Consider the following 23,721-nt stretch of genomic DNA (forward strand, 5'->3'; position numbering starts at 1 on the left):
TACTCACAGAAATTACACTGCTATAGCTACTAGTAAAGCGCGCAATCAATTTTATTTACCGCTGATTGCTTGTTTGTAAAGTGTAGTGTCGTTTCCCCCGTTGCACTATGATCCCAAAGCTGAATTTAGGAAGACAAAACTGTTTGCGCCCACACCGATATATAGTATTTTCGACAAACTTTCTTATAACTTTCTTGCGATTTTTTATATTAGTTGAATTAGGGTGGTCCTTGTGGTTGGAGTGTTCAAAATATCAACTTTCAGGTATGTAAAATTCATGTACATAATGTTCTGTAAAGTTATAAATCAACCAAATTGAAACAATTTTCCCAAAGAAACTATATGGCTATCTCGAATTGTTCATATGTTATGATTTTTGCGATATTTAAGGTAGGGTGGCTCTTCAAAATTGGTTTTCTATTAATATCTTTTTATGTGTTAATTTCTCGCAAATACTTTGTTCTAGAGGTTTTTAGAACTTTTGTAAATGCACATTTTTGCCCAATCCACGCAACCATTTAGGTGTCGTGTTTAAAAAAGTATACATATCCAATAGAATTGCCGTGACTTTCGGCATTATCGCACATATTGACTATTTCTCAATTGATTTTACCATAAAAGATTGAGCGATGAAAACGCGACCCCTTAAAATCATTATTTTTCATTTTTCATTTCATTCATTGATTTATCGTAAATACTTTGTTTGCAGCACTTTTAGAACTTTGTATGACGCATATTTTTGCTCAAGTAACAAAGTTATTATCTCGTCTATTTGAAAAGTTATTAACGATTTCTGTTGAACAATACACCATTTTTAAAAATTAAATAATTTCTTTAACAGAAATAACACTCCTGCAGTTTTTTCACTAAAAACTAGAAAAGTTCGGATCTTTCAAATGAAGTAATAAGATTGAAAATTCATTTGCAATCTTGGAAGATATATAGCTTTGAAGAAAACCATTTTTGTTTTGAAAATCGCCTGTAACTATTCAAACAAAAGACATAGAAACTTCATTGCTTCGGCAAAAAGATCTAAAAACTTCTGGACCAAAGTATTTGGGAGTATTACTATATTTAAACAACTCATCATCATCGGTGTCGGCGGTAAAACATGATGATGAGTTATGTTCTATCAATGACCATGCGGTAGACTTAAGTGCAACACCCAACTCCTACTTAGCAGAAGGCAAAAGACTCTTCACATTTTTCCTTTCGATCATGTCCATATGAGCCTGCCTAGTCCTAGTGTTCCGTTCTAAGTTTATAACTGATTCGCTCTAGAATACCTATCCGTCTTTCAATTTCATTGCTTTCGTTTCTCTTAGTCTCAAATTTGCCGAAAATAGCCAACAAAATCGATACAGTAAATACAGCTTTGGGACCATAGGAAAGGGGTGGCGGATTTTCCCGAACTCGAGAGCGGAGATGGCTGCCAGAGAATCCGACAGTAAAACGATGAGTGTATCGTCCGGTTTCTGGATAATGGTGAGTACGATAGCTGATGCCTCGGCTGAGAGAACCGAGCATGGCTCCAGTAAGCCTTTTCCTATTCCGTCCTTACTCCGCTAAAGCCACACGTGATTGCTATACCAGTCGGTTGTATTTGGCTCTGGCTTCACCAGCAACGGCACCAGCTCTCAGTTCTGCAGACAGAATGCGTCAGCGGGTGTGCCAGGCTCGGTCACGAGCTCGGTGTAAGCGGGCGATCGGTAGCAGATCTATGTCTGTGAATTCCCGATGAGTTTCATTAACTGTCTATAGCAGGAAGCAATCCTTTCAGTCTCGACGTTCTAACAATTCTGAAGCTCTTCGTGTGATCGTGAGTGCAGCCGCCCAACGAAAGAGGAATTCTGGCTTCTATGGAGGTAGCCTCAGCTGGCGTACTGGGTAGCAAGCCAGAGGCAATGCATATTGTTCCGTGATATATGGGGCTAAAAATGTTGATGAGACCTTCCATATTGCAGCACGTTAGCTCAACCCCGTAGAATATCTGGCTGTGGATTGGCGCCTAGCTAATGTTCAATGCAGTGCGACGATTGTTTTAATTAGTCGCAACCGGATCCGACAGTCGCTTTTGAATCATCGGAAGTGTGACGTGAATGCTATCCCCAGGATCTCCCGCTCCTTACGGTAGGAAACAACAGCCCTGTCCAGCTGAATCGACCTTTCGTTTGCAATGTGGTTCGTGTTGCAGCAGTGTGTAATAACGCTTTTAGCTAGTGCCAAGTTGCAACCGACTGATACCGAACATCAGCTCACCGCGCTTACGGCAGCTATAAGTTTACGACTGGTTCATCCAATGGTCCTTCCTATCATCGGCATATACGAAACAATATATTCCTGCTGGCGGGCTGGCGAATTAAGAGTTCATGACCACCATGAACTATGTAACGGCGAAAACATCCTCCGGAAAGGCGTCAGATAGGGCACCCCCGATTCATACGCGGAATGTACGGTCATCTTGGCAAAGCGGGGGAGTAAACTGATTGGGCGGAAATCGGTTCCCCTGACATCGCTTAAGGATAGGGGCTACTAGCGGTTCCTTTCATGAATCGGGCAACGGTTCACCGATCCAAATGCGTTTGATACTGTCCATAATCGCCCGAGGGCAACCCACGTCATCCAATCAGGCAGACTTGCGTGTACCGATCCTAGTGCCGTACATAGTTCGCTTCCGATGAAACGATGGTTGTATACTTGACCTGAATCGAACGAACGGGTCTGCTCTTTCTTTGGCTTGATTCGCCGGAACGCAGCTGGGAGAGCGGTGCCTGCAGACAGGGCCACGAAGTACCTGCCTAGTTCGTTACCGATGGTCGTGGGGTCGATCGTCGTGCACCCATTAACGGCAATGGCGTACCCACTGTGCCACGCTTACTGCTTGGAGCGTTAACTCCGCCAGAGCCATGAAGTCGAGAAGTTAGAGGATATATCTTCCAAAACTCTCGTCCAGCCTGCGTTTTTTCTCTTCTATTGCTTTCCTGGCCTCGTTTCTGGCCTTTCTGCACTCATCATCTCGCTGACTTCGATTTGGTTCGTCCACAGAAGTCTTCTTCAGTGCCAGCAGCGCAGTTCGGCATGTCCTGATGGCTTCGATTTCTGGGCACCGTCATTACTCTGCCTACCAGGAAGGGTTGTCCAGGGAATGCAGGATACAGCAACCCGATTGAAAATTCTGTAGAGTTCATCCGGAGTGTATGACTCGTACCAATTCATAAGGACGTCAGCGTGATTCTTTTCGTAGCGGAACAGTCTGTCTAATCGTAGAGCCACCGCCTTCGACGGGTTGTTGCAGTTAACGTCAGGGGGCACGTAACCTGAATAGGGAAGTCGTCACTGTTGCATGGGTCGGTAAGAACAATTCACCCACAACACATTGCTAGCACTTCCGAGCAGATAGTGACTTCGATGGCGGATTCCGTCTGTCCGCGGATAAAGGTTAAACTTCCATCGTTGAGAACGACGGCGAAGTTGTTTTTTACTACTTCGGCGATGTCGTTTCCTGTCCTATTGCGCAGACGTAAGCCCCACGTTGTACAATTCTCATGATGATGAATGGGGTCCCAGCTTTAACGATGAGTTCCTGAAGTTTGCAACCCGTTCCGAGCACCGCCGAGAATGTACAGGGATAAGACGATGCACTGAACTGATATTTCATCCTATCGGTCGGGATGGTTGACCCGTATGACCAGACCTACCGTAGCTTTACTAATCGAGTGGCTGAGGACAAACTTCGGAAGTTATACGAGTGGCGTGGACCGTTCTCCTTTAATTCCTAAACATAATCTCAAAATAGTGACCATTTCGTATAAATTTCCCTAAATTAACCAAAATAATGATTTTTAAAATTTTTGTATATTTTGCATCTTTATGAATTAAAAATATGCTCATGAAATGATTTACTCGAACTTGGCTTGGTTCCTCTGCTAGATCCAAACATATTTTCATATGAGGCTGACAAAATCGGCTCGAAAAGTTGACAAAATCGGGGGTAGACAAAATCTGGAACGAATAGAATCAGGTCGTCACTGTACAATAAAATTATCAAAGTATATTAGAAACACCTTTACAGAAAAACTAAGAACGCGCCTGGGCGAATGACCTATTAGATTAAAGCCCCAATGAAAAATAATAAGAAGAGCGCATGTTGATTAGAGTGATACAAAACAAAGTTTTTCGTGCGATGATGCCCCAACCGGATTTTGAAAATAAAAGCACAAACACGAAATTTAAGCTGTTTCATTCATTAAAATTCCTACCGGAACCACTTGCATAAGTCTCTCGAATATATTGGCATTTTGACTGTTTTATTGAATCAGCAAAGTTTTATTTCAATAAAAATACAGAAAAAAATGTGTATTTGTTATTTATCACATTGAGTTTTATTTATTTAAACTTTGTTTATGCTAACTTAGTTTCTAATAATCAGTACAGCGGTCAAAAAGGGCCATTTTTAATTACTATTTTTGAGTTTTACCACAAAAAAATCTACAATGAAAACACCCATCATTTTGCATAAAAACATAAATTTTACATCAATACCCATTGGTATACATCATCGAAAACTTGTTTTACGGTGTATATCATAATTCAAAATATCCTGTACCAATCGGGTTGATATCTCGCACAATTCTTTTCCACATCATTGCCCTGGTAACTAACGGAATATTTTACAAAATATTATAATTATTTTTGCATGTTTCCCGATGTTTTTAGCGGAAATCGGATTTTTGGCTATGAAAACTTCAAAAATTGAAAAACACTCCTATCATTACCTGTGGAATGATGTGAGGGAGAACTGCACAAAATTTCAAAACGATTTGCACAAAAAAATTTAAATATGGTGTACACCGTAAATTAGACCCACTTTGCATCGTTCTGGTAAAAGCACCTTTAGCTTTAAACATTCCTCTAGGTTAACCATAAATAGTTCACAAAAAATGGAGAGTGAATTACCGTCAAACGGGGTTACTTGCAACACTATTCAACTTCAAATGGGTTTATATAAAAGTAGTCGAAAAAAAGAATTATGGAATTTTAAAACTGATAGCAAAAATGGATTCAGCGACCCAAAATTAGTAAAAACCCAAATGTTTAGCCATATAAACCAATTTTTATAATTTTGTCACAACTTTATATGAACAGGTGCCACTGTGCGCTGTTGCAAACTACCCTTAGTTTGTCCATAGAAGACATTCAAGAATGTAATTTTCTCACATATAAAGGCGAGTAAGTTTAATATAAGATCTTACTTTGCTTTTCCATGGACTGTTCCTATTTTGTAGAAGCAACCAATCCTCTAGTATGTTAATTGAATCTTTTTTTTATTCCACGGACCAGCTGGAGATTTTCTTTTTGCATATTTGAAATTCCTGTACTAGCCATTTTGCAAATCTTTGGGTTGGGGCACCTATTGCTGAAATTATTTTCCTGATTTCTTTGCGGGTTTATGGTTTTTGGGAGCGCCTTTATTCTGGGTAAGACGGGGTTTGAAATTTGAAGACGAGTTAGATTCTCCCCCAAGATGGGTTTGCTTTTTGAGAAAATCATGACTTTACTACTCAAGAAGTGTTATTATTAGAGTTTTCGTTAATTATCTCAAACAAGAAAATAACAAATATCATCATCAGCATTAGTAAAATAATGCTTCTTCACAAGTACTACATTTCCTTCTTTGACACTATGTCATTACTGTCTATAATCAAAAGTCAGTCTCCGGAGATAGCGAAGCCCCCAGAACATAGGACAAATATTATGGCATATTATCTAATTTCATTTCGACGCAATAAGGTTTGTCTACGAAAAAAGCTAGACACCTAAAAACACACAGATCTCTTGAAATATTCAACCAAAAAACAAAAAAAATCTGCAGAAAACGTTTTCAAATAGCGTCAATTGAAGTGCATATTAGAAAAGTTGTTAAGTTTTTATTAGTGCAGCCCAAACGAAAATCAGGGAGAGCCAATTTAGTTGCTTTGATCCACAATTGTTTGTATTTTTCTTTGGTTGTTACCTGCTGTTGGCATTTAGACTGCTCTTTCATCATGAGAGCCCAATTTCGCGTGATGGGACGCAGCTCCGGACAGTTTAGTGAATGTGGCTCTTTCTGTTCAATTTATGTATTCTTTGCTTCTAAACATGCAGCACATCCCTGACATAGTGAGAAGATGATAAATTTGACCAGAACAGAGAGAGAGAGAGTACATTGTTACTGCGCTAAAATCGTTTCTGTAAACATTCTTCTTGGTAGATATCCTGGAGTTCCTTCCTGTTGGCACGACGTTTTCATTGGTTCATTCACTGTTGCAGATGAGCTGCCAAACCAAATATTTCTTGGGAAACAAAGACTTCTCTATCGTTCATAATTACTTTGTTAACTCAATTCGTTGTCGCGAACAAGCCTTAATATTTGAAGCACATCATTGCATATGCATAATTGGCGATTTTGAACCAACTTCATTTATATAGACTTCTTGTTGTGTAATGTGTTGATAGGCATATAGCGCCATAGAACAAGTTGTAGAGAATGATAGAGGTATAAAATGAATAACCACGATAAAAAAACTATGACTTAATATTGAGGAAAATTTTGAATCTCCCCGGTAAACGAAATTTCAAGTTGTGAAAAGTCATTTAACTAAATGATAGAAAATTTTCTAATTTTGAGGTAATAGTATTTTACATACTTTTAAAACGACTACAACAAACGTTAAAAATGAAATTACAAAGAAATTAGAAGAGTTTGGACTAGGACGTTAAGGAATGAATCATGGATTGTTTTGAAACTCATCTTTTGGATAATATTTATGTTTATAATTTGCTATTTTGAGAAAACAAATGATAAAGATTTTTGACTACTTAACCACTAAAAAGTTTGTTAATTTCAGATATGAGGACTTTAGGAACTTCTCTGTTTTCAAATGTAACTATTTTTTATTTCGATTATAAAGGTTTTAACCCTACGGCCATTCGCCTCTTTTCGGGATAGACAAATCTCTTTAAAAAATGCGTCAAACTGAGCGTACACGTAGACTGAAGAGTGACGGGTCATGATCGAACAACCTTGAAACCGGCAAAAACTCAAAACATGGAGCTGCAAATCAGTTAAATTGTTTCGTGAGCTTTAGGATTTAATACTATACATTATTCCAATGTTCTAGTTTCTTGATCAGTATACCAAAAATATAAATGCAAAATTATGTGTAACTTCAACGGACTATTTCTTGTGAAGGTTACGATTCAAACTTAGCTATAAAGAAAAATCTATTACTGCAAAAGAGATTAAATCACACTATTCGAAAACTAAACAATAACACGGGATTCGATTGACGAAAAATAAAATATGGTTACTAAAAATATCTTTATTAAAATACATGCAATCACGCTGGCAATTGAGAATCGGCCCGACTTCTTTTGATATAATCCGGGACCTGTGAGGCACTATCAAAAGGTGTATTCTAGCTCTAAAAATTGTTTGCAAATAGTGTGTTTGAAAATCGCGTTCAGTGTACTAAATAAAACGAATCGTACTGTAATCAATCGCATATAATGATAATTGAGAAAAAAAGACAACGGATGTAAAACAAAGGACGACACATTGACAAAGCAAGCGTAGGTGTACTCACGTGCTATGGCTCTCAGTCGGGTTGCGGGTGAACCGGGCGGAGTGTCGTTTCGCTGTCGGGATTCGTCGCGGATAGTGGTGTGCTGCACCGTTATCGTGTGACGAAAATCGAGCGGAAACGAAATCTGCCCCGGTTCCCGTTTCAGTAACTGCAAATAAATTTAAACGACTATTAGAATGGCCAAGAACAGATTTCAGTTGTGTTACAATACATACCCTCAATTTACTCTTGCTAAATTTGCCCTTTCGTTTCTTGGGTGTCGGCGTGTTCTGTGTGATAATAATATTCAGCTCACGTCCCAATAGTTCGATTTCACGTGCATCAAGCTCCTGCTCACGCTTGGCCAAATCTTCTTCCTTGCAACGCTGCTCACGTTGCACTCGGCTGAGTTCCTCCTCCTTGCTGCGTAATTCCTGTGGAAATAAACAGAGCAAACAGATTCTATAACCACAAACCTACCCGGCATATAATCATCGGACAAACCATTCATTAGCATGTTAGCGAGACAAAATAACGCACATTTTGTTATCCCTAACGTTATCAAAAAGCCTAATTACTAAATGATACCATTCAACACACATAATTATGCTATTGCTAAATACTTATTTTTTTTCGAAATTAGATCAAAATCAATATTACTGCAATTAAAATAATAAATACAAAAGTGCATTCGTTTGAAGTCTGCTTTATTGCATCGCCATTCTATTTTGAATGAGTTAGTTGAACTCATTAATAGGTTCTTATGACTCGCTTAATAAAGCTTCTATTCATAGAATTCGTGCTTGTTGGCTGTACCAGAGAACTTGAGCAGAGTTTGATATCAAATTGAAAACTTAAATTATTTGAAGTTTTTTATTTTGCAGATAAATATTACTCAGAATAGGAAAACAAAAAAGTCATCCTATGACATCAAGCAATAAACGATTTCTGCCATAAGTGCGTGCAAAGTAAGAACTTAATGAGATGTTAAAAGTTCTTGTTGTTTACGGAATAAATATGCAATTACATGTTTTGCCAAAGAATCGATTTTTTTTTAAAATCCTGCAGAACACGAAAAAATATGCATATTTCAAGAATTTTTCTAGACGCAAAAAAGAGGTGAATCAAGATCTTGTCAAAGATTATTTATAATACTAGCTGTGAAGTACAACAAATATTTTTTTCATGTGATTTTGTCACAAGATGGAGACCATGCAGCCTTTTCCAGTAGACGCTTCTTTTTGGAAAGGGTCCATAGCCGGAAACCTATCTCCCGTAGTTTTCAACCTGGAGCTTAAAACTAAAGTTTTTTTGGATTATTATAATAATATCAAACGACGTACGTAGGATTTATTCTATATTTTGTTTTTAGCGCTCTTTTTAGTGAAAAAATGCCGAAAAAGTCGTAAAAATTGACACAAAATTGTTGATAAAAAAGTAACCAATAAAAAAATAAAATCCTACGTACTTCGCTGGACAAATCAATACGCTCGGGGTATACATAAAAGATGTTGTGGCAGAATTGAAAGTTTGAACATTTAGCACTTATTGTCGCCTGTAGTTTTTTGGTATATCATTTTCAAGACCCTAAAGCACATTTCAAATCAATAAAAAGTATAGATCTTTTTTAAATTCTGCGGTGGTGTAACCCCTTAAGGGGGGGGGGGGGGGGGGGGCGGGGGTTGCGTAAGTGTTTCATCGTGAAAAAACACTTCTTTTGTGATTTTTTTAGAACTTTGCGTGAAGCGAATTGATCAAAACTTTTGTACATTATAGTGCATCATTTCAACAACATGCAGTAATTTTTTATGCAAAAATATAGACAAACGTCTCGGTGATGAAGCTTTTGTAGAACGTGTCTGGAAAAACATGATTTCCGCTGTTAAGTGCCATTCAAAAACTACTTAACCAATTTCTTTCAAACTTTGCATACAAATTCTATGTAAAAAATACCTAACCACGCTGAAACCCTAACCCCCCTTAAGAAATTCAGCAAAACAAAATAAAAACAAATTTAGATATAATTATTCTAATGCCGTTGCTTCTTGACTCCCAAACTGTGTCAGGTTTCAACTGTCAGCTCATATGTTAAGACGCAATTGTTAGACGGGGTTAGAACCTGACTGCATTTCGCGTTATGTAAAAACCACGCTACACTAATTACTGGCCAGTGACTAACATTCTCAATTCTTTTTTAGAGACTATGAAGTACAGCAACCTCTTCATCCATGTTTGAACACTAAGCACATTGAAAATAAAAACAGAAAAGTAAATAAATATTTTGAATACTTTTTCTTTTGAGATATGAAAATGCTGAGCTTTTCTATAAAGAGCGGGTTCCGTTTTAGTGTTGGAAAATCAATTAGCGTCACAAATTTTCATAAACGTTTTTATATGATTATAGTTTTGTCATTGGATGGATTTCATTATTGAAACACAAAACGATTGGACTATTAGAAAATCCGGTATATTGAACAGTTGTAGAATAATAAAAAAACAGATTTCAAAAGATTGATAGTTTTGAGCGAGTAAAGCAATATTAATTGTTAATAAATTTACATCAACCGATTCGAATAATTCCATCCTTAAATTGATAGCTCTTTTATATTTTGTATTTTAATTGAAAAATCCGAAAAATTGTAGAAAAAGGCCAATAGTGGATTACCTGCATCTTCGCACTAAAATGATTGGATAATAAAATTATATGTGGCTAGGAATATGCTAAAAAATTATAAAAGCGAATCACAAAAGTAAGTCCCTTTCTACAAATCTTTCGAACAGATAACAATTACTTATTAAAGCGTCGATTTTATAGCGCAATCGATCAGCAATATTTTCAACAGCATGGGGAATTTTTCAAACTGCTTGTTCTGGCACTAACGTCATAATCCAAAAAATGAATTCATTTGCTTGAACTAGTTGTTGAATTCAGAGGACTTCTAAACAAATTGGTTCAAACATTGGCATTCTACAGTATGTAAAAAAAAGTTTTTCCACCCCCAACACAAAAGCAGTATTCGTTGAATAATCTTGACAAAATCGCGCGAAGGTACATTTTTACTTGCATGTTTTATTGTTTGTGCACTAGATCATCAAATTCATTACAAAAATACTTTGCATATCATCACTGGAATTGTATATACCCAGATTTCTGGACAAAATGTTGAATTTTTTTGAGTATTCGAAAATACATGGTAGAGCCTCATAAAAAAATTAAAAAACGGTAACGAAATTCCCGAGATGCTTCTATTTTGTAAGAATTCTATTGCAATAGTTATGCACAAGCTCCAAAAGTGTTGTTGACTTATATCAACAAAGTATTGCCTAAATTTGACTCCCCTCTCCCCCATGTAAAAAATTGTCACAAATTTCTCTATCCCCCCTCCCCCGTTTCGTAACAAATTCGTTGAAAAAAAAATTTTTTTTTTCTTCAGCTAATACATGTTACGTTACGTTCTAGCTTACTCCCCCTCCCCCATATGTAACAACATGTCACAATTTGTCAGACCCCTCCCCCCTAAAAGCATAACGTAATTTATTAATGGTCCCTAAGGGTCGGCCAAATATTAGAAATCCAACGACAAGTCAAACTATTTTGAGCACAACGAAGCAAAATCATGTTTTATAAGTAACCGTGATGCCTAAGGTGATGAATAGTGAGTATAAAATACACTTTATACAGTGAGTATAAAATACCGCAAATAACTAGTACTATTGGCATCACACATAACAGTTTTTGCAACCGACCGAGACGGTTGTGCCTCCAGGTGGAAGGTTTTGTTCTCGAGAGAGTGACGGAGTGCGAGACGCTGTATGCGTTATTGTGGGAGAGAGAGAGAGAGAGAGAGAGAGAGAGAGAGAGACGAGTTTGTTAAGTGTGAGTCGACAGTTGATACGTCGGAGGCGTGGTCAACGGCATCCTCGACAAGTGGTGTTTTGACAGCAAACCGCGGGTAGACGAATTTGCCTACCGCGGTGGCAGAAATCGACAGTGATCGTGCCTGTACATACAGAAAAAATATAGTGTATTGGTGTCGTCGGGCAATTCTAATCGACGAGAGGGAAGCGTCACAGGTAGACCCATTTGCTCTATTTGTCTACCGCAGAAGTGGTACGACGAATAAGGAAAACAAGTGGCACCGAAAAGTGCCGCATCGACAGTGGGATTTTCGCAGCAAGCCACAGGTAGCCACATTTGTCTACCGAGGTGGTGGAAACGGAGAGAGCGCGCTTGTGGTGGTGATACCGACGAGCAGCTCAATCGGAGAGAGTTTTGAAGTGTTGCAGGTAGGACTATTTCTCTACTGAAGAAGCAACGCGACGAAGAAGGACAGCAAGTGTCACATTGTCAAACAACGGGCACCGAGTTTACAACGTAACACATGAGGTGTGTTCTACCGGTGTCTTCGTCACCTAATAGATAGCAGATAACAGGTATATTTTTCATTCCTTTTTGTGATAGTTTTTCTTACTAGGTAAAATGGATGAAGAGATGGGAGAACGAGTAACAGACCCTCCCCCTAAGCCTTATGCTGAAAATGTAAATCCGACTAGAATTAAAATTTACCCAGAGTCGTCAACGGGACCATGGATTGTATTTATTAGGCGTAAAGCAAAGGCGCTAAATATCATTCAAATTTCTAAAGATTTGACTTCGCGATTCTCGGATGTAAAAGAGATCGTCAAAGTTAATAAAGATAAAATACGCATTGTCGTTGGTAGTCTCAAACAAGCCAATGCAATTGCTTCTTGCGAGCTTTTTACGCGTGAATATAGAGCGTATATTCCTTCAAAGGAAATTGAAATTGATGGGGTCATCACAGAATCGAGTTTGACTGTTGATGACTTAGTTAAGCATGGGGTTGGTCGTTTCAAAGACACCATACTTAAAGACGTAAAAATACTTGAATGCAAGCAATTGCATTCAGTATCACACGAAGGAGATAAAAAAGTTTATCGACTGTCTGACTCATTTCGAGTGACTTTCGCTGGGTCTGCGCTGCCCAACTATGTCATTATCGATAAGATTCGTCTCCCTGTTCGCCTTTTTATCCCTCGTGTAATGAATTGCCTTAATTGCAAACAGCTTGGCCACACAGCCACTTACTGTTCCAATAAGGCACGGTGTGGCAAATGTGGGGGTTCTCATCAAGAGGATACATGCAATGAAAATTCAGAAAAATGTTTAATGTGCGGAGAAAACTCACATGAGCTCCCTGCATGCCCCATTTATAAATTGCGTGAGGATAAAATTAAACGATCCTTGAAGGAGAGGTCTAAGCGCTCCTATGCAGAAATGTTGAAAAAATGCTACCCCTAAACCCATCTTCTTAGAAAACACTTACACATCTCTATTTTCGGAACAGTCTGACTCTGACGGAGCGTGCGAAGGTACATCATTTGTTTTACCCGGAAATCCCAGAAAAAGAAAACAGTCTTCTTTTCCCAAGCTGCCAAGAAAGGGCCTTAAAATTTCTCCACCAATAGATAAACTGCGCCCAAAACCGAAAAATTCCGATTCAAAACCGAAATCAATTCCGCCCGGTTTTGGGAACGTACAATCCAAACAAAACACCATTACTGGAAATAATAATATTTCGACTTCCTATGAGCCTCAGCCGGGGGTAGGATTATTGAAATTTTCTGAAATTGTTGATTGGATTTTTAAAGCATTCAATATTTCTGAACCACTAAAGAGTATACTTTCAGCTTTCCTCCCAACAATTAGAACATTTTTAGAGCAGCTGATTGCTCAATGGCCCATCCTTGCAGCGATTGTATCTTTCAATGGGTAATTCATCTCCTCCAATGAAAGATTCCATCACTGTTTTACAGTGGAATTGTAGAAGTATCATACCTAAAATTGATTCCTTAAAAATTTTACTGCATAATTTAAAATGCGATGCTTTTGCTCTATGTGAAACATGGCTTACCTCAAACATTAATTTCAACTTAAATGATTTCAACATTATTCGCCTAGACCGAGACACCCCGTATGGAGGAGTGCTTCTAGGAATTAAAAAGTGCTATTCTTTCTATAGAATTAACATCCCCTTGTTTGCGGGCATTGAGGCTGTAGCTGTCCAAACGAACATTAAAGGCAAAGACATGTCTATCGCTTCTATATATATACCTCCCAAAGTTCAAATTGGACAACGTCAAATTTTTGAGGTAGTGGAATCCATGGCTGCTCCGCGTCTGATACTGGGAGACTTCAACTCGCACGGTGTATTGTGGGGTTCCCTCTACAATGATAATCGATCCTCTTTGATATACAATATTTGTGACGAATTTAATATGACAGTTTTAAATACTGGCGAAACAACACGCATCCCCAGACCTCCTGCACGTCCAAGTGCATTAGATCTATCTCTGTGCTCGACATCACTTCGGTTAGATTGCAAGTGGAAGGTTGTTCCTGATCCTCACGGTAGCGATCATTTGCCAATCGTTGTTTCAATTAACAGTGAATTAGGCCTTACGAATTCAATCAATGTTCCTTATGACTTAACACGAAATATTGATTGGAAAACATACGAAACATTAATTTCCACTTCTCTTGCCTCGACAGAAGAGCTACCCCCTACCGAAGAATATGAATTCTTAGCGGGTTTAATTATTGAAGCAGCAGAACAAGCCCAAACGAAATGCAATCCTGGAATGACAATAAATAGACGGCCCCCTAATCCTTGGTGGGACAAAGAGTGCTCTGATGCATATGAAGCTAAACAAGTTGCCTACAAAGAAATTATGAAACAGAAAGGGGGTATACGTGAGAACTTTGAAAATTATTTCATTTTGCAAAACAAATTTGACAGTATACGTCGTGCCAAAAAGTCTAGTTATTGGAGACACTTCGTTAATGGCTTGTCAAGAGAAACATCAATGAGTACTCTTTGGAACACAGCCAGAAGAATGAGGAATCGAAATGTAACTAATGAAAGCGAAGATTTTTCGAATCGTTGGATATTTAATTTTGCCAAGAAAATTTGTCCCGATTCTGCTCCTGCGCAGAAAATCACTCGCGATACTCCCACAAGTAACGATTTCATAGATTCGCCTTTGACAATGATGGAATTCTCAATTGCACTCCTCTCATGCAACAATAATGCTCCGGGACTAGACAGAATTAAATTCAACTTGGTGAAGAATCTGCCTGACCTAGCAAAAAGACGCTTGTTGAATTTATTCAACAAGTTTCTTGAGCAGAACATTGTCCCGCGTGACTGGAGACAAGTGAGAGTTATCGCTATTCCAAAACCGGGAAAACCAGCCTCCGATCATAACTCGTATCGACCGATTGCAATGCTATCCTGCATCAGGAAATTGTTGGAAAAAATTATCCTACGACGTCTCGACAATTGGGTTGAGGCGAACGGCTTGCTATCAGATACCCAGTTTGGTTTTCGGAGGGGAAAGGGAACGAATGATTGTCTGGCGCTACTTTCGTCAGAAATCCAACTAGCTTACGCAAAAAAAGAACAAATGGCGTCTGTGTTCTTAGACATAAAAGGAGCATTCGACTCAGTCTCCATTGATGTTCTCTCGGAGAAGCTACATCAATGTGGTCTTTCACCGATATTAAATAATTATTTATACAATTTATTGTCAGAAAAGCACTTGCATTTTTCATATGGCGATTTTGCGACACTCAGAATAAGTTACATGGGCCTCCCACAAGGCTCTTGTCTAAGCCCCCTTCTCTATAATTTTTACGTGAATGACATTGATAATTGCATTGTCAGCCCATGCACTTTAAGACAACTTGCAGATGATGGGGTGGTTTCTGCCACAGGACCAAAAGCTATAAATTTACAACAACCATTGCAAGATAGCTTGGATAATTTATCAATTTGGGCTTTAAAGCTGGGCATCGATTTCTCTACGGAGAAAACAGAGTTGGTCGTTTTCTCAAGGAAGCGTGATCCAGCTCAGCTTCAGCTTCAGTTGGTTGGTAGAACGATAGCCCAAGTCCTGACCTTTAAATACCTTGGAATTTGGTTCGATTCTAAAGGCACATGGGGAGGCCACATTAGGTATCTAATAACGAAATGCCAACAAAGGATAAATTTTCTGCGAACAATAACTGGATCATGGTGGGGTTCTCATCCAAGTGACATGATAAGATTGTATCAAACAACAATACTTTCAGTAATGGAATATGGGTGCATCTGTTTCCGTTCAGCTGCGAACACTCACATTATTAAACTGGAACGGATACAGTATCGCTGTTTACGAATTGCCTTAGGTTGCATGCAGTCGACCCATACGATGAGTCTTGAAGTACTAGCGGGAGTTCTTCCTCTAAAAGACCGATTCTGGGATCTCTCTTCTCGTTTACTTATTCGATGTGAGGTTATGAACCCACTGGTAATTGAAAATTTTGAAAGACTTGTCGAGCTTCAACCCCAAACCAGATTCATGACAGTATATTTCAATCACATGTCACAAGAAATAACGCCTGCTACGTATGTTCCCACATACGTCAATATACTAGATATTCCTGAATCCACTTTATTCTTCGACACGTCCATGCAAGCAGAGATTCGTGGAATTCCGGATCATCTACGCTCGCGGGAGATCCCTAAAATATTCACAAGTAAATATCAACACATAGACTGCCTTAAAATGTTTTACACTGATGGGTCACGAATCAGTGAGGCCACTGGTTTCGGTATTTTCAACAATAATTTTTCAATTTCTCTCAAACTTGCAGAACCCGCCTCTGTTTATATAGCGGAACTAGCAGCAGTTCACTATAGTTTGCAAATAATTAATACTTTACCCCCGAACCATTACTTTATCCTCACTGATAGTCTCAGCACAATTGCAGCTCTACGCTCAAAGAAGATTGATAATCACGATCCATTCTTTTTGGTGAAGATACGAGAATCTCTGAGTAACCTAACAAGAAAATGTTATAAATTTACCCTAGTGTGGCTCCCCGCCCATTGCTCTATTGCGGGAAATGAGAAAGCTGATAATTTAGCCAAGATTGGTGCACTAGATGGTGAAATATATGAAAGACCCATCGCTTACAATGAATTTTATAGCGCTTCTCGACAGAGGACACTTGCTAGTTGGCAAACATCTTGGGACAATGGAGATATGGGACGATGGCTACACTCAATTATCCCTAAAGTATCAACGAAGGCATGGTTCAAAGGATTGGATGTAAGTCGGGACTTCATCCGTGTGATGTCTAGGCTCATGTCCAATCATTATACTTTAGATGCGCATCTCCGTCGTATTGGGCTCGCTGAGGGTAATCATTGTGCTTGTGGAGAAGGTTACCATGACATTGAGCATGTTGTTTGGTCCTGTACTGAATATCGTGAAGCCAGATCACAATTAGTAGATTCTTTACAAGTCCGAGGAAGACCAATCCATGTTCCTGTTAGAGACATCCTGGCGTATCGCGATCCTCTATACATGGAACTTATCTATCATTTTCTAAAAACAGCGTCTGTCAAAATTTAATTAAATTCATCTCCTCATACTCTCATCCAAGGCTAATCATTCACCAATTAAAGTGTCCTAGAATACTTAGTTTTTAAATTTAGACAATAACAGAAAAAAAGTAAATAAATACACCCGAAAATACTAGATCATTATGAAATACAACAATGTAAGGAAAAAAGCAAACAATAAAGTGATTTCAGTGTTAGTTTTAGACAAAATACTAGTATAGTTAAAATTAGTCTTAAGGATTTTTGTAACGTGCTATGTAAAAAAAGAAACTGGCGTAAAAAGCTTTTGCAAATGCCGTGTCAAATAAACGTATGAAAAAAAAAAAAGTACTATTGGCAAATTATTTGGTATATTTCTAAATAAAATGTAAAAATATATGGGTCATTCCGCGCGAAGTGATCAAGGCACGTGTAATTTACCTTCACGGATTTGAACCAAATTTGGGGGAATTGTTCATCTATGGCCAATATATGTAAACCCAAATTTTTGTGTCAATTGAATCACCTCCATAGGAGCACCACCCGTTTTGACGAATTGGCAAAACCTCTGATTTTCTTTTGATCATATCTTCGGTTTTGTTTACACTAGAATCAAACTGGAAGATGATTTTTGAAGAAAATTGTTCAAAGAGTCTAGAAAAATACTCATTTTTGGCGGCAGTGCTGCCAACCATGCGATTTGATTAGTTAAAAATTTAAAGTTAATTTTTCTCTCAATACATATATTTTAATTTGGAAAATTCTAATGCCATTGTGTTCCTCAGACATTTTTACATAAAAAATACTTATAACCTCAATATCATTTAAGCCTATCCTAAGATAATCTGCTTTGAAGCAAAACAATCGCGATTTCCCATATATAATCGCAAGCGCACAACACTAAAAAATCAACATTAGTATTCTTAATTCACACCCAATTTATCGTGAAGTAGACGAAAAATAATGAAAAACTACGGCCAATAAAATTGGACTTCTATATGAGAAAATGCTAGATTTTTCCCTCCAAAACGGTGTATCTCAGGATGCGCTCAAATTATATTGAGAGATTGGGTTATGTTTAGTGTTATGTTTTTTAATAAAAAAAAGTCTGAGGAACACGATGGCATCAGAATTTTCAAAACTAAAATACATGTATTGAAAGAAAAATTAACTTTTAATATTTAACTGAAAAAATCGCATAATTGGCAGCACTGCTGAGAAAAGTTGAATTTTTTTAAAACTCCTCGAACAACTTTCTTCAAAAGCTATCTTGCGATTTGATTCTATAGTAAATAGAACCGGAGATATAATAAAAAGAAAATCTAGGGTTTTGTCAATTTGTCAAAACGGGGGGTGCTGCAATTGCCAAAGGGGTGGTTAAATTGACACAAAAATTTGGCTTTTTATATATCAATTCCTCCAAATTTGGTTCAAATCTGTGAAGGTCGATTTCAAGTTTGCATCTTTTTTTTATCACTTCGCGTGGAATGACCCATATAGAGTTATTTGGAGGCAAAAATTGTTGGAATAGGAAAACTACGTCATTTAATCGCATGCCTTAAATCAGTGATTCTCCACCTAGGGGCCGCGAAGTCGTTCCTGAAGGTACGCGAAAAAATTTTGTTTCCTAACAATCTGAAAACATATTGAGAGCATATAGAATCGATGTTTATCCGTCCGCAACAACCCAGGGTGATTTCTAAGGGGTCCGCGATACGAAAAATGTTGAGCACCACAGCCTTAAACAATCATTCACAGAGTTCCGGTAGACTTTTTATTTACGTCTAACATTATAAAAAGGCCAAAAAGCATTGTTTTAGTCTTGTTCGACGAAATTTTTCCTTTCCCAGATGTCTGTGGCCAATGAAATTTGATCTCGAGTAAATGATGGTCTTTTATCAAATTCTTTTAGTAAAACTTTTGATATTTAAATACAACGCATCCAATTCCGAATTGTTTGCGATGTCTACAGCATTTTAAATTCATCGATGAACTAATTTACGAATATAGGAGCCTGCAGGCCATGATTATACTTAAAATAGGATCTTTGGATTTCTAATATTTGGCCGACCCTTAGGGGGGAGTTCTCATAACTTTTCAATGAAATAAAAATTTAAATTGCAAAATTCGCCATCTTGTAGTCAATTCGAATTGCACGAGCTATGAATAATGTGTAAATCCAAATACTATGTCCTATCAGTAATATGAACAGATTTGAAAATCGTGCCAAAACGAGGTTTTTGTAAAAACGTGTGTTAAGTTGATTCCCCGCTTACTAGGGCTAAAGAAATAAAGCACTCTATGACCTATAGATACGAAAGTTCAGCTAACCACCCGTACTGACTAATTAATTAATAAGACTACCTTTTTAGATGCACGAGAAAATTTAGCCACAGTAGAATGTCAAGACAAGTATTTGCGGTAAATCAATGCTGTTTAACTGGCTTCTTCAACCTTCAATAATTTATACCATCATTTGTTCACGGAAAAAAACATTTTAGATCAATTAATATTACCAGGTACGTTATGAAAATGACGAATTTTTATTTCTATACACTTCGAAAGTGTTTGAGAGAAGTAATGATAGGGATCAAGAATACCTAGGGATCAAAGGTACCTGTTGTATGAGGCGAACAAAATTTATTTTTTTTGTATACGTATTGAAACTTTTTATTCGAAAAACGTGTTTTTCTAGACAAAAGCTCTTAGAAAGTAATCGTACTTGAAAATATTCATAAATAATTAGTTCGACGATCTCATACAAGCGTTCAAAATATTTGTGAAGAGATCTTCGAGATGGATTTAAACACATATTTTCTAAACTATTATACAACTTTTCCAAACCAAATGTAATACATCAGATTTGTTTTTTAAACATCATAAGCGACCAAATACTTCATTTTCTTGTTATATTGTGATGATTTTATGCGTATAGATTAGATATGGCCAGGGAATCAAATATCCCCAAGGATCAAGTGTCCTCACTCTCCCATATACTTTGTCGATATAAGTTAACCACACTTTTTGAGCTTGTGTATAACTTTTGCAATAGAATTCTTACAAAACAGAAGAATCTCGGGAATTTTGTTACAATTTTTTTCAGTTTTGATGGAGCTACAGCATGTATTTTCAAATACTCGAAAAAATCAATATTATTTGAATTTTTTTCTTTTTGCCTTTCTCAATAGAAAGGTATTGCAATTGCTCTAAACCCAAAATTTTAGCAGAGGCCCGGAGGGCCGAGTGACATATACCTTTCGATTCAGTTCGTCGAGTTCGGCAAATGACTGTGCGTGTGTATGTAGGGTGAAGTGCCTATTTTCACCATACTAAGCAAGGTGCCTCACTAATTTGTTAATTTCTCGTCCTACAATCAATGGAATGCATAAAAATTGATATCAATAGCTTTGCTTCGTTGTAAAGAACCAATATAATAACATAAATGCGCTGAAAACAGTAAAATTCTCGAGTTTGAGCGCAACGAAAACTCGAATCGAGTGCCCCTATTGTTGCACTACCATTTGACTCAATGCGTTGAACAAAGATGACAGACACTGCTCTAACCAACGGCTTCAAATAGGTAGGGTGATAATAGAAACATGGCGCAAATGGGCTCATCACCCTATGTGTGTGTATGTGCGTCTGTGTGTGTATGTGACCAAAAATGTCACTCATTTTTCTCAGAGATGGCTGAACCGATTTTGACAAACTTAATCTTAAATGAAAGGTGCAACGTTCCCATAGGCTGCTATTGAATTTCTAATGGATCCGACTTCCGGTTCTGGAATTACAGGGTGGTGAGCACGATCACGCAGAAAATGTCGATTTTAATAAATTCTGCAATGTATGTATAAAGGTGAAATTTTTTTCAAAATATGACCACAACTGCTTCGATTTGTAGTATTAGGTCACTAACATCCATTCAAAATCTCGTTGGCCACATTGGCCACCATCATCGGTTCCGGAAGCCCCGGCGGAAGTATCTAAATTCAGAATAACAGTCACAGCAGTTTCTCGGAGATAGCTAGACCAATTCAACCAATTTTAGTCTCAAATGAAAGGTATTGCGCCCCCGTAAATGGCTATTAAATTTCATCCCGATCCGACTTTCGGTTCTGGAGTTACGGGTTGTGGCCTGCGATCACATAGCAAATTGCGATTCAAACCGATACTCCGATGAAAGCAAAAAAGGTAAAAAAACTGTTTTAATCCACCTAGAGGTGCAATTGTGCTTTCTCATTTCTCCAAACTATGATTTAATAGCTGGTTCGTACAATATAACATTATGGAAATGTCTTTCATTCTTATTTCACTTGGTAAGTATATATAAGAGCACCTTTTTGCATTCATCGCGGTATCGGTTTGAATCGGAGTTTTCTATGTGATCGCACTCCACAATCCGTAACTCCGGAGCCGGAAGTCGGATGGAGATGGAATTTAATATCAGTTTCCGGGGACGCAACACCTTTCATTTGAGACTAAGTTGATCAAATCGTTCTAGTCATTTTCGAAAAACCAATATAACCGTTATTCTGAATTTGGATGCTTCCGGATCCGTCGATGGTGGCCAGTGTGGCCAAAGAGACTTTGAATGACTGTTGGTGACCTAGATCTACAAATTCAACAGTTGTGTTTACATTTTGGAAAAAATTTCACCTTTTTACATTCATCGCAGAATTCGTTAGAATCGGGATTTGCTGCGTGATCGTACGTATCACCCTGTAATTCAGTAACCAGAACTCGGATCCACACAAAATTCAACAGCAGCTGATGGGCCTTTCATTTAAAATCAAGTTTGTCAAAATCGGTTCAGAAGATTCCGAGAAGGCAAAAAGGTAAAAAATTAGCTAAACTGTCTCTCAAACAACAAATTTATTTGCAAATTTAACAGTTCTAGGTCACCGACGGCCAACCAAACTTTCGTTTACTACATTGACCACCATAGACGGTTCCGTAAGTGCCCGGGAAAAGCGGCCATCTGTCAAAATTAACGAAGTCACATCAGTTTCCCGGAAATGGTTGGGCCGATTTTCACAAACTTAGTCCCAAATGATAGCTATATTATCCCCACAGATGTCTATAAAATTTTGTACGGATCGCTTATATTGTTCCGGAAACACAGACTAAACCGTCCGGTCACATATGAAATTCCCATGAAAGCCGGATCTCAAAAAAAATGAAATTTCAGAAATCGAATTCGTATTTTTGATGCCAAACATCTTTAAAAAGGATGAAAGAAACGTCGAGATTTTATGTTATCTCGAAGAATTTTTTTTATAAAGATCGACTTTTTGGGACTTAGCCGATTTCGCTACTTTTTTTAATTCAATATCACCGTGGCTGTTTTTTCTTTTGCAAAATTTTAGAATAATTATTTCTTTTCTTGTATATAGTTGTCGAGTCCTGTATAATAAAATTGTAATGTGTACATCTGAAAGCTTTTAATAAATACAAGCAACTAAAAAAATCTCGTGTTCATAATTGAGAAGGGCACAATTGCACCGCTATGTGGATTAAAACAGGTTTTTTACTAAGAGTGAGTCAATTTTACTTTTTTTATGTTGTAACTACATTTAATTAGCACGTGACTAGAAGTTTTGAAATATTTTTCAATAAGTACTCAAGGGAGAGCAAGGAGCAGAAGGAAGAAAGTTTAGAAAAACGTGAAGTAGGGTCATATGAGCAAGCTTACTCCCAGCGACTTAACCATTTGTCTGCTACCGCAGGAGTCAGGACATTTTGGAATTTGAAATGTGAATCACCTGAATCTGCGGCATGTCCTGGACGAGCGTAAAGTAACTTTATACTTTATGCTATCGGAACCGAAATAAATATAATAAATATATAAAAAATATAAATAAATATCGGTCGAAGGTTCTAATTGTTTTTTTGAAACCTCAGCTACATTTTTGTGCCATAAAAGTTAATTTGCACCACTCGGTCGTAAAACAGTGAGATAATATAGTCTTCACTAAAGGGATTGGAATGGCAAGGAGGCGCCATGTTCCGTTTGGAGTTTCAATTTAGCTGTAGAAGCTTATAGCTGAGTTTGGATTCAGGACGGAACATGACGTTTCTTTGTTTTTTTTTAATCTCTTTAGTTCTCACAAGTCTCCTATCTCCTATCTCATACCGTAAAATAAATATCTGATCGGAAATCAGCCGCAACAAGACTTTAATCTGACTAGTATCGATGATCACGGGTCAATACGTACTGAAAATTCGCAGCATCTGTTTTTATGAATCTAATTTCAAGTTCCGTTATTGCTAACCAGCCCGTATATCAGGTTAACAATTCTTTGTATTTCTTTTCAATGGTCGTTATTATCACTCGTATACGTGTATTTTACAAATCATCCGATACGTAAAATAGGAAATACATACCTTGATTTATAACATCTCGCGCTATCATAACTCTCTGTCTGTATAACGTGTTATCACTCGGTAGTTTTTAACCAAATAAATATATCGCAGAGAAGAAGTAGCGAATTCTTTCCAAACACCGTTACAATAGATAGTGATCCGGCCCATTACGCAGATAAGATTAGCTTTTCTAGGCAATACTCCCACGGTCGGCTGTGTGGAGTTCAAATTGCTTTTGTTTAAGAAACATAGGATACTCTCGGTAGCCGGCTGCCCAGAGTTTTAAAAGAACCAAAAACTAAACA

General features: G+C 37.7%; 1 protein-coding gene across 3 annotated transcripts in view; it reads right to left on the bottom strand.

Moving 5' to 3' along the window:
* The window catches only part of LOC131683407 (mitogen-activated protein kinase kinase kinase 11-like), an 84,310-nt gene that overhangs the window by 38,793 nt on the left and 21,796 nt on the right, over positions 1-23,721 (bottom strand). For all 3 annotated transcript variants that reach the window (XM_058965373.1, XM_058965374.1, XM_058965372.1), the window contains 2 exons: positions 7,841-8,038; positions 7,626-7,773 (listed from right to left, as the gene is read on the bottom strand). In XM_058965373.1, coding sequence (XP_058821356.1) covers positions 7,626-7,773; positions 7,841-8,038 — 346 coding nt within the window. The remainder of the gene's footprint in view (positions 1-7,625; positions 7,774-7,840; positions 8,039-23,721) is intronic.

This window comes from Topomyia yanbarensis, chromosome 2 (assembly GCF_030247195.1).
Source record: "Topomyia yanbarensis strain Yona2022 chromosome 2, ASM3024719v1, whole genome shotgun sequence".
Taxonomy (NCBI): domain Eukaryota; kingdom Metazoa; phylum Arthropoda; class Insecta; order Diptera; family Culicidae; genus Topomyia; species Topomyia yanbarensis.